General features: G+C 26.6%; 1 protein-coding gene across 1 annotated transcript in view; it reads right to left on the reverse strand.

Moving 5' to 3' along the window:
• Positions 1–512: 512 nt before the first annotated feature.
• The window catches only part of LOC100169648 (ero1-like protein), a 44,485-nt gene continuing 32,010 nt past the window's right edge, over positions 513–12,987 (reverse strand). Inside the window, exons 2-10 of the mRNA XM_029490941.1 lie at positions 7,834–7,953; positions 7,687–7,770; positions 7,539–7,604; positions 7,158–7,234; positions 1,633–1,824; positions 1,523–1,569; positions 1,368–1,460; positions 971–1,232; positions 513–903 (exon numbers count right to left, since the gene is read on the reverse strand). Coding sequence (XP_029346801.1) covers positions 600–903; positions 971–1,232; positions 1,368–1,460; positions 1,523–1,569; positions 1,633–1,824; positions 7,158–7,234; positions 7,539–7,604; positions 7,687–7,770; positions 7,834–7,953 — 1,245 coding nt within the window. The 3' untranslated portion in view covers positions 513–599. The remainder of the gene's footprint in view (positions 904–970; positions 1,233–1,367; positions 1,461–1,522; positions 1,570–1,632; positions 1,825–7,157; positions 7,235–7,538; positions 7,605–7,686; positions 7,771–7,833; positions 7,954–12,987) is intronic.

Genomic DNA, 12,987 nt, shown 5'->3' on the forward strand with positions numbered 1-12,987 from the left:
TAAAATAATATTAGATTTACATAATATTAAGATATTTATATATTTAATACATATTAAATGTTATAACTAGAGTTCAGATGTTGCAGGCTTGCAGCTATATAAAAACTTAATAAGGACTTTAAAGTTCAAATAGATCACAAAAATGCACTAATATACTTAAGTTATACATGTAATTACTGCAAGTAAAAAGTATGGACACATTACGTGACAGAAAAGTTTATGTTAAACTAATGAATACTTTTAGAACATGTATTTATGTATCTACTACAGGTCTACAATACATAATTTCTTAAAATCAATAAATTAAACATTAGGTACAGTATAAAATAAGTTTTATCAATTCCGCAGACATTATACAGTATACAAATAAATTTTAAAGTTTCAATTAATATTCTAAATATGTAGATATTATAAGAAACATTTTATAAAACAAAACTAAAAAAAAAGCAATTGAGCAGTAAAAAACATCGATAAAATCATTAAAAAAAAATATGCTAATAACATCCCAACACTAGTTATAACTTTTAGACATAAACATTATATCTTAAAATAAATATATAATATTATAACAAATTTACAAATAATTAAGACAATTTTTCTCACCTTCCAAACGCATTAAAGAGAGCAACAATTTCACTACGTTCCAATTGCAATGTGTGCTTGTTGACAGTGGTAGACAATTCATTATATCCATTCATTCGCGCTTTATTTGAAAATAATATTTTCAGAGCTGTTCCCAATCCTTGTACTTGAAGTTTTCCCCACAGTCTACATTTATCACATCCCACACAATCCATAATGGTTGATACATTACGGAAATGAAGACGAAACTCTTCTTTTAACTTTTGTGCCTGTTGTCCACCCAAAAACATTGTATGCTCATTAAATTGTTGTGGGAATTTTCTGGAAAAAAACACCAATTGTAAATAAAAATAATCAAAATCAAAATAACTAATGAAAAAAATCTTACTTGATAATTCCTAAGAAATTGTGGACAGCCAGTCGAGTGGCTTCATCCTCTTTATCATTTCCTGTATAATACTCTACTTGTTTGAGTAAGGGTGCAGCTTTTTGTAATGCTCTCAGTTCAACGAGATACAAGAAATATAAATTTCTGAGCCACTGTGTGCCCTCGCCTCTTGTGTACTTAGGACCAAACTTACGTTCAAATTCCTCAGCATTTGGACCCCAAAAACCGGTGCCACATGGGTTCAAAAATGTCGATCCTTTATCTATTAAGAGTAGTAAATGTATATTAAATGTATTTTATACAAAAATATTAAAAAATACAAAATAATAATATTTAAAATATATATATTATACATATTTGTTTAGAACTAAATAAATATTTCTATTTATGCACATACCTGATAATAGATATTGAGCACTAAGATGGATATTAATACTTGTATGAAGACCCGAAATTGCTCGATAAAATGCTCGTTTCTCCAAACACATTCCTGTAATCAATTCCATATATACAATTTTAATTAAAACAGATTTTAAGTAATTTAGTATTTACCAGTCAACTTTGCTGATATAATGTAGACTTCAAACAAATTTTTTGGCCTAAAAAAATTAAAATCGAGTTTTAATTGCACCAAAATTAATCAATAATTCATTAACACTCACCTGAAACAGTTTTCCATGTAAATTGTATTCCAAACGCGATTAGCCGAAGGTCCTTTGTATCCGGTATATCGTTCAGGATTTAAAGATAGGTCAACATACTCGGCTTCCCCATCATCGTCCGGTAGTGTACAGTACATGTCTTGTATATCGTCATGGGCCTGCCAGAGAGCAAAATCCTCCATAGCTGCAGCACTGCATGAGAAAAGTAAATTAAATTTAAATTAATATGTCAATAGATTTAAATAGTAATCAGATAATTCATACTATAACTACCTATTGGTCATTATGGGTATCATTATCTATTACTTAAGTGTTTAAGAATAACATAACAACTTAGGCACTTAAACAGCCATTTTTAACAAATTTAAAAATTTCAAGTAAAAACAAATGGGTATCTTATATTATTTATAACTGGAATTTTTGTAGTTCAAACAACACTAGAACAATAATTGAACACGTAATAGTAATATTAGTAACTAATTGTTAGGTAATCAAATAATATGTTCAGATATGATACGTTTTATAAATACATAGTATGAAATTAGTATTGTTAATTACACCATTACAGTATTTATGATTTATTAATATAATATACATTTTACGTATGTCGTATATTATATAATATACATAAATCCCAGACTAGTGTGTCATCTTTCATACATTCTGTAATATCACGTAGTCCCACCATACATGATACATGGGTATAACTATATTTTGATTAATTAGGAAGATATCAGCGCACTATTTGGTTTCTCTCTCTGGCCCACGCGCAACATCGACAAAACGAATTTACGCAGAATCATTTTTTTTATGTTTTTAAGTAATCTTAACGTAAAATCACCTATGAAAAAAAGATAGAAAATAATATTTTGAAGGGAATGACTTGATGATTTGTCTAAATATTGTCTCAAAGCAATTTAAAAATTATTTAAATGTACACAGTTTTTTTTTATTTTAAAAGTCGAATACAAAGTAAAATAACAATAAAATATAAAATCGATATGTCATTCCCCCAAAAATATTATTCTCTATCTTTTTTGATATGGTTGATTTTACTCTAAGATTACTTAAAAACATAGACAAAATGATTTGCGTAAATGCGTTTTGTTTATGTTGCGTGTGGCTCAGAGTGAGAAAACAAATGGTGCAGCGCTGCTGACATCCAAAATGTGTAATAAAAATCGTTCTGCAGCCTACTACAGATATACGTATAATACGTATGTCATGTGGTATGCCAAAATAGTCTCGTTTCATCGATTGCTCCGAGTGTTGCTACCAGGTCAAAATACTTGTGCAAGCACCACTTTAAAATGCGAATTTTGGAAATGCTTTCTTAGTACACACTTACATTGTGGTACGAAGATGCCGTGGAAATTGCGCAAGCCTCAAGCTATCATTGTTAGGCACTACGTTTATCAGTCAGTGTGTCAGTCAGGACACGTTCTATTACATAATTATATTAAAGCATTGATTTTAAATTATTATAGCCATCCCGGCAGGCATTGCCCGTGAAGTCTCCTTGTGATTGTAGTATATTGTCAGATTATATTATTATATTTTGCAGACCCGGCGAGAGGCGCACGCAAGAGTATATTTTATATATTATATAGAAGACAGCTATCCCCTGTGTATTTCATAGCCCGTAAAAAATTCACCACTTATATAATTCAAACTTTATGTTAAATTCGTCACTTAATACCCGGCGTAATTATATTCAAACCTTGAAAAAATTGCTCTATACAATTAATTTTTACAAAAAATGTAATTTAATTTACATAGCCTCGAAATAAATAATTGAATATATGTTTGAAATAAATATTTTTCATACCGGAAAAATAATTTTATTTTTTTTTAATAATTCGTTATTAAATTGTTTAAATATTTGGAATATAAAAATTAAAAACGTATCCATCGTTTAGAATTCATTCTATAACTTTAATTACATTGTAAATACCTACTAAATATGTATATAATAATGTTATTTTTAGCGGCTTTTAAATTCAGTAGTTTAAAAAAAGTTAAGTAAAATAAAAATAAAAATGTATGTAAATATTTTGATTTATCCGTTCGCAAAAATGTAGATCCCCCATTTCAGATTTATAGATTCGCGACTCTGCGAAGAAACAGATGTAGGTACTAGGTAGATATAATATATGATTATAATAACAATTATTATTATTGCATGATTCATTAAGGTTTATTTTAAAGTTAAATTTGTTATAGTAATTCAGGGCAGTCGATTTTATGGTTTAATAATTTAAATAGGAATTTAAATTAATTTTTTTTAGTTACTTTACCTATTACTTTTAGATTTGGTAGCTTAAAATGCCTTCAATACATGTATACTCTGAATATGGAATTTTTTCGACACAAAATTTAAATAAATGAAACCTAAGGAAATTATTTTGAATTATAGATAGGTTACGTATGTAATTGACTTAAAGAATTTGAGTACCATATGAGAGATACATATATTCCAAATGAGCAAACGAACCAATGAGCAATAAAATTATTTTAAAGAACTCTCGCCCTGAAAATTTCTACAAGTCCGTTTTAATAAGCCTAATTTCTGAAAAGTATTTTTGTGAGTCGATAGTATGGTTACTAAAAGATAATTTTGAATCAAAATGAATATCAAGATCGTTAACCGTATTTAATCTTCGAACAGCTATAGGTAATTTAAATAATAGTTTCGACTTTCGATAGGATTGTTTTTAATGAAAACGAAATATTTATATACGTATTTAGGTTCAGAGATAAATTATTTTTAATACACTACCTAATATTGGATATTATTCAAATCAATTTACAAACATTCTGTATCTTTTGAATTTTTTATTTCCTTAAAATTTGCAACGTCAGTGAAAAAAATGTATAAGAATGAAGAATTAATAGAAATTAAATTTTCAACTAATAAGTATATAAACGTCTCAGATGCTTAATGCTTATATAATAATATTCTAATTAAATATAAACGTATCAAAATTTACATTTCTTTGCAAACAAATTATAAATACCTCTAAAGAACAAAAATACTAATTGAATATCTATCATCTATGAAATATTTAATACAAGCTTGCAAGTGAAAAAAAGTAATTTAAAACTGCAACTAACAAAGACAAAAATATGCCTAACTCTTAAAATTTACGCCGAATTATGGATACAGAATAGAAAGAATTTGAATGAATAATAAATGTATAATATATTTTATATATTAAAATATAGGCTTAATTAGTTGAATATTTCTCTTAATTCCATAATATTACATTTTAACTGTTTAAGTGTACATATTATATTATTATTATTTCATACTTATGAGTGGAATTGCTCCTTTTAGTTTTATGGTTGAATCTGTTTGAAAAGGTGGTAAACATTAAATACTTATGTAAGTTTATATGGTAAGTAAATAAATTATCAAATACATTGTATTTACTAAAAACAATTGGCACGACTAAAAAAAATTCAGACATAATATCATATATTATTATATCAATAACTATTGTTTTAATATTTGCTTTACATGATATATGAAAGCGATAACGTCTTGTCTTTATATATCCCCAGCAATTACCGAATGTCTTACCGGTTACTCAAAACAACTAACAACTAATTTGGTCGGTTGAATATACGTTCCGATCGCAATAAGTTTATTTTCAAGGGCATTATTGTGTTATATTTTTGATTATTTTCTAAAGCATCTTCTGCTAGTTTTTAGGGCATTTAAATCCGGGTCCTCTTTTGAGGAACACCATATTATTATACTTGAAAGGCTTAGCTATAAAAATTAAATATTATATAATATAATATATATATTTTTAATTAAAAAACAAGAACTTTTTCGAAATTGACGAATTTCGTTAAAAATATTCAACTTCAAATCCTTATTAAAAAAGTCGTGACTATGTATCTTTAATATTTATAAACATCTATAATGAAAACTTTTGCGGATCCTGTATTACATTTTCAAGGTTCTTGATGGAACTAATTTTTTTTTAACAACATTTATATAGATAACTACATTTTATTAATATGTGTTGCCAAATGCTAGGTATATTTGAAAGCTAGGTGAATTTCGAACTGAAAAATAATTTACAACATTTGAAATTTATTTATGGCTATAAATAGCTCAATAAGGGCCAAAATTATTTGAAAATTTTACATAGTATGGAAAATGGTTATTTTAACATTTGGCAAAAATTTCAATTGTCTATGGGGTTATTCGTTTTTGAATTACAACGAAATATTAAAATTTAATATTATATGAAAATTAGTTAATTTATCGATGAAAAACCAATATCGTAAAAATTTTAGATTGTTCAGCTCATAAAAATTATTAATCAATGTTACTTTCCAATAAACTTTTTTTGAACTTTAATTGTATACAAAATATAATTTAATACTATAGTATTAGTATATTAGTATCTTTAATATTTTTGATTTTACAATAATGAAACTTATAAAGAACCTTGAGTTAAATTTTCAAGATTATTTACTAAGTGAAAAAGTTTTTATCGAAAATAATTTACAAATTTACAAATTTCCAAGCTCAGTCAAAATATTTCGAAAATATTACCATTGATTGAAAATGTCAATATAAATATTTGGTGAAAATTTCAAATATAAATGGTTACTCGCTTTTGAAGTACAATAAAATAAGAAAGTAGTTATTTTTTTGAACCTGGTTTTGTGTAAAAATTCCTGTTTTTCTTAATTTATTTTGTTTTACCGATTATTTTGAAAAATATTTGGAATTTTTAATATTAATTTTGTTTAAGTACCAACTAGATCCAATTTTCTACCAGAAAACCCCTTCAAAGTTAAATTATTTTTTCAATTATAATTCTCGAGTCATGTATTGATACTAAATAAAAAAACCAACACACATTATCATTGTAAAATCAATACATTCATCGTTCCATTCTGAGTAAAAAAATAAATATTAAACTTATTATTTCACACATGCAGGCCGTTATAAATAATTTAATAATGTCTAAAATGTTATTATTGCAACATAATATATAAGTTAAATATTTTGTAGTATTTTCTATACTCAATACTGTATACCTACTATTTTATATTATACTAATTTGTAGAAATAGGATGTAACTATGTAAGACAATCTACATCTTCTCGACACGTCAATGCCACCCCAGAGGCATCTATAACGTAATGTTGATTGAAGGGTTATGAATCTCCATAATCTGAATAATTATACCAATTCTTAGTTGTCTAAGTCTATTATATAGTATATATTACATAATAATTCGACATTATATAAGATTAATCGAATTTAGTATAGGTAATTGGTTCTCCTGCAAGACTTTTCTTAATTTACGAGTTGGTATCCAACTGGCATATTTCAGAACCTCAGTTAGTCGTTAGTGCATTACTAAAAATCACGGAATGCTATAAATTTCACACCAGTTAAGGCACATCATTACTTCTTTAAAATTATCTATATAATGTAAATATAAGTAGGTACCGAAATACTTATTTTTTTGATTAGTACATTGTGTGAAACTGACCTTATAGTTGTGTTAATGTAACCCAATTCGTCTTGCATTGCTTCTTCACACTCTTGTTGTTGTGGTCCTTCCATATACTGTGCGGACAAACATATTTGTATTATTATTTTTTAAATACAAAAATAAAAACACAAAATTATGGATCGAGTGTTTTAAATTGAAGGAATACATGGAATGGATTACGCGGTATATTCGTTTATTATGATCGTGGAATTGAGACCATGTTGAAGAACAGAAACAGCATCCACACTAGGAAAATAGCAATATAGTACATTTAAAAATATTCATGTATACGTTTTTACGTTTTATTTTAAATATTATATTAGGCACAATAAAAACGCCCTAAAGTTTAATAATTCATCATCGTTACAAAACACTTACCTTAATCGACATATCTTCATCTACTAAACTATGACGACTCCCTTTCAAACCTATGGGTAAATCGTCCTACATACAAAACCATAAAATACAAATGATAAATAAATTTGCTAATTTAACACGTATAATTTAAATCATTATTATTCATTACCAACTGGCAGGATTCCACTTGGCAATATCTCATAGCACATTTGCTGTCGTCCGACCAAAATGGACAAGTTCTACGTAGATTTACCTAATCGCGTAAATAGGTATATACCATAAGTCAAGGGCATGAATCAAAATAAAAAATTCTTACCTTAAAAAATTTAAAATAATCTTTTGAAACAATACTGATAATACGAGGGTATATTTGATAGTTATTAAACTTATCAACGATTTCTACTGTGCTGTTTGTCTCGTCGATATTTCCTTTTAACTGTAAAACAAACAATAACATTAATTATTATTTAGACCATCTTGGATGTACATTAAATAAATTAATAAACATCAATATAATATATGCGCATTGTTATATAATAAATTGTAGTATTATACATTTTACAAATATATATATTATATTCCTATATTGTTCAATATATTATATACAATACGCATTCAAAAAATGGTACAAGGATTAATAATAATCATAATAATCACGTATTAAATAAAATACACATAATATAAGTGTGTGCGGCGATTGTTAAAAGTGTCATTACCCTATTGTCACTGAAGCGAAAACAGTTGTCAAACTTTTGTGACTCTGCCGTGCATATTAACATCCCTACTATTATACATCGTATAATATATAAAATACAATACACATGATAATATTATACATAAATATTACTTATTTCAATAAATAAAAAGGTTGCCCGCCATATCCAAAGGATTTTTACAATAATTAAAAGGATAAAATGTATATTTAAAAAAAAAAAGGTGGGTAAGTGAATATCGCTCAGCTGAACAGTAGGTTACAAGTGGGTCACTGTATAATGGATGGTATTAAATTTGAATTCAATGATATGATATCATTGTAAACAAAAAAACGACTCAGAGCGGAGACGGTTTGTCAGTGTGGATATTTTATATTATGTTTATTGTTATTACATATTATATTGTAGCCGGTAAGTTGAATTAATATTATAAAAAATTACCCACAACAAAATAACTGAAATCGTTATTCTTGGTGTATATGTATTTTATTTTTTTCAACTGCCATTATAACAATATATTAGAAACCTTGTATTAAAATTTCAAGCTTTTTCACCAAACAAATGAAAATTTATTGATATTCATAGAAATAAAAACTAAAACATTTTGAAATTTAAAATGTCCATAAACAGTTTAAAACAAATCAATTTTTTTTAAAAATTGTTAATTAGCATAGAATATGCTAATATAAGCAACTGGTGAAAATTGCATGTATCTACGGTAATTTGTTTTAGAGTTACACCAAAAACCAAAAAAGTTTTTGTAAAAAACCGATTTTTCGTAAAAATTCCCTTTTTTCCTCAATTTTTTTTTGTTTTTCCCTACGCTTTCGAAAACTATTAGGGATTTTTTTACTTTTGAAGAAAATCTAAGCATTTTTACTGTCTTAAAAGGTGATGACAGACACAAAATATGAATAAAAAATAACACACATCATTGTAAAATCAATACCACATTTATTGCTCCGTTCAGAATCTAATAATGATTCAACCACAAATCTACATCTGATATTTAATTATGGAATAAGTTTTTTTCTCCCCGTGCTCAATATTTAATAAAATATGCAAACATTGAATATCAACAAGTAGTTAGTACCAGGGCCTGATTTACCACTTTATGGGCCCAGTACAATTTACAATTTACAATTTTGGGCCCCAAATTTCCCCTCTATTTCCTTCATGCTAAAATAAAATGTATGCATGATGTATTTTTAAATTATTTTCGTATGTAATTAGTTGCTTATATGTGAGTGCCTATAGGAAACTATAGTTGGATCATAGAATAAAATTGTATTGTTAAAAATTTGATTATTTTATATACTAGAACACTAGGTACACTTTTTCAGTGCGTCTAATTAATGTTTAATATTTATTCCAGTAAATATACAAATCAAAAAGCAATTTTTGATTATTACATTTATATATCAAATCAAATGTTTTAAGCCAAATTTGATTTCAGCTAATCAGTTTTCACAAACATTTCGATTGTGCGCTAGTATATAAACTAGTCCTAAACCTAAATTTATCTTAACTACCGTGTAGTTCTTTTTGTTTCTTCGTGATATTTATTCTTTAATTTTCTCTTCATTGAAACACTTAATTATTTTTTTGACATTTTAAATTATTAAAAATATTAAACAAATGACAATTAATAGATATACAATAAATACGACTGACGTATATCACGTAACTACGCAATACAATAACGTCAATAGTAATATTACATTATTACAACGATAATAATATGATTATTTATTACTATAATAACGGCAATTAGATTTAGTAATCGGCAAAGTTGATAAAGGTCGTCGTTTTCAGGGAAAATCCAAATCTATTTGGTTTTCCAAAGTACGATAAAACCAAATCTATTTGGTTTTTCCAACGTATGATAAAAACTTTTGTATGCTGGAAGTTGGTGGGCCACTCTTATGAGTGGACCCAGTGCAAATGTCCCATTTGTCCTTCCATACATTTGGCAGTGGTTAGAACAAAAATAAAAGTAACGTTTAATGAATAATAATTCCACTGTAAGAGGAAACTCTATATAATATATCCAATAAAAGATTTGCCATGAAAAAAGGGTCAAGTCCCAGACCCCCACAATAAAAAAAAAAACATTCTGTCTATCAAAGTAGTGATATATCTACATTACAATCAATTATAATTTTATAGCTTTTAACTTGGCCAGTTTCTAATTTTATACGCTCTTTGGTGTTGTCAATGACTGAAATTGTAGATTTCAATCACACATAAGTTATTTTTTTTTGAAACTAGCCAAGTGATAAGCAATAAAATTAAAATCGATTTGTTGCACGTGGATGTATTTGTGTATTAAAGTTATTGACTAAAGAAAGAGTTGGCCGTAATGTATAGATATCTACTTTCAACATTGATTAGAATTATATTTAGCCCTATTTTTACGCGCAGTTAGGTTTTTGTCGGATATTATTCCTTTTTGCTGGTTTCAGCATAGTAGTCCAGTGGCGTCATTTGAGAGGGGGGGCAGGGTGGGCATTTGCCCCTGTCTAATTTTAAAAGCGGCCCGATGGGCCGGTGCCCATTTGTTGCCGTTTTACCATTAGTACATTTTATTAGCACAAAAACATGCCTACTTTATAATATTTTCAGAAAATATTATTCTATGTAAGTACTAAGAAATTATTGTCACAATGATACATTTTTACTAATTGATAGTTGCAATATATTTATATTTAGACGCATGCGAGGATGTACACATTGGTATGTAATATGTATGGGTATGCATTTATGTATGTTTGTATAATTGTATGTGGGAATGTGTTTTGTGAAGGAAAATTAACATATTAATATTGTTGTATAATATTAATGTATATAATTAGTATCATAATCTTGTATAGTTTAATTTCTAAAATCTAAAATTAATACAAATTCTAAAAACAACAACTGATTGTCACTCTTATTAATTATCATTGATCACGGACTTCAGTTAACTTGTTACAGTCATGTATGCGTGATTCAACTATTCTGCGTATTGTGTTAATATTTTAGTTGAGTAGGTACCTACCTTATTCTACCTAAATTAAATTTTATTTTTTTCGTGACGCATGTTTACAATAAAATTTTAATTTGGGCAAAATATGATTTAAAAAAAATGAATGGGTGGTGTGGCTAAAAATATAAAATTACCGCAAACTGCTTAAGAATCGAAAATTATTTCTGGTATGTTTAATAAACAGACAAAACTTGATCCGATAAGCAAGCAATAAAAAAAAGGTGGGAAAGTGGATGTCGCTCTGCTGTACAGTAAGTTACAAGTGGGTCACTGTATAATGGATAGTATTAAATTTGAATTCAATGATATAATATCACAGTATAAGAAAAACGATTCTGAGTGGAGACGGTTTGTCAGTCTAGGTATAAGTCATATTATTATATATAAAAAAGTCTATGGTATTAAAAAAAAGAAATAACCTACAATAAGTACCTATAATAAATTCCAAATAAATTCCAAATAAATCATATCATAATATCTATTAGGTACTTATAAGTTATAACGCGTTATACATCAACAACAAACCGTGATACTATCATAGATATATAATAGTATACTTTAGAAGTTTCAAGTATACCCACGAATAATATTATACAATCACAACAAAATAATTAAAATAGTTATTCTAGGTTTTTTAATATGTAATGTCGTCCAAATTTGAACTTAAAATGAATATAAAAATTAACTATGCTTATGTATTTTTTAGATTTTTTGGAAACAGAATCAACTACTTACGTGGAATCTTGTTTTAAATTTTCAATCCTTAGATATAAAAGTTGAAAATTTTATAAATTTTCTTATTCAAATTTTAACTTCAATTGCTTATAAAAAAAAAATTGTGCCTATGCATTTTTAATATTTTTCAACTGCTATTGTAACAATAACCTTGCGTTAAATTTTCACGCTTTTTTACCCAACAAACAAGATTTGAGTGATATTTATAGAGAAAAAAACGAAACAAATTGAGAACTGACAGTGTCCGTAAACAGCTCAGAAAAAGTCAAAATATTTTCAAAATTTTATGGTGTATAAGAAGTGAAATTTTCAAATATCTACAGTCATTTGTATTTTATTTACAATTAAATAAGAAAATCGTTACGTAAGAAATCGAGTGAAAATCAAATGTTGTAAAAATATGAATTTCAAACGCTCATAAAAATTTAATTTGACTTTTTTGTAGACATTTTTTTTTTTGATAAAGATAGACAATATTATGAGGAATCTTGTATTAAATTTTCAAATCTTAGATTTAAAAAGAAAAATTTTTACCAATTCTTAACTAAACATAATTTGCTAATTTTCGTGATTTTTCCATATTTTGTCAATTTTTGAACTTTAAATGCTAAAAAAAAAACTGTGACTAAGAATTTTTAATATTTTTCAAATATCACTGTAACTATATAGTAGGAGACTTGTATTAAATTTTCAAGTATTTTTATTCAACAAATAACGTTTTATTGACATTCATAGAAAAAAAAAAAGAATAATATTGGAAACTTAAAACGTTCCTAAACAGTTCAAAACGAATCAAAATATTTTGAAAATTTTATCATGTAGAGAAAATGGAAATATAAACAACCAGTGAAAATGTCATGTATCTACGGTCATTTGTTTTAAAGTTACACCAAAAACCAAAATCAATTTTCTCGAAAACAGGTTTTGCGTAAAAATTCCCGTTTTTTCTTAATTTTTCTTTTGTTTTATAGTACCTAACTTTATGTAATCCATG

The sequence above is a fragment of the Acyrthosiphon pisum genome, chromosome A2 (genome assembly GCF_005508785.2).
Source record: "Acyrthosiphon pisum isolate AL4f chromosome A2, pea_aphid_22Mar2018_4r6ur, whole genome shotgun sequence".
Lineage (NCBI taxonomy): Eukaryota > Metazoa > Arthropoda > Insecta > Hemiptera > Aphididae > Acyrthosiphon > Acyrthosiphon pisum.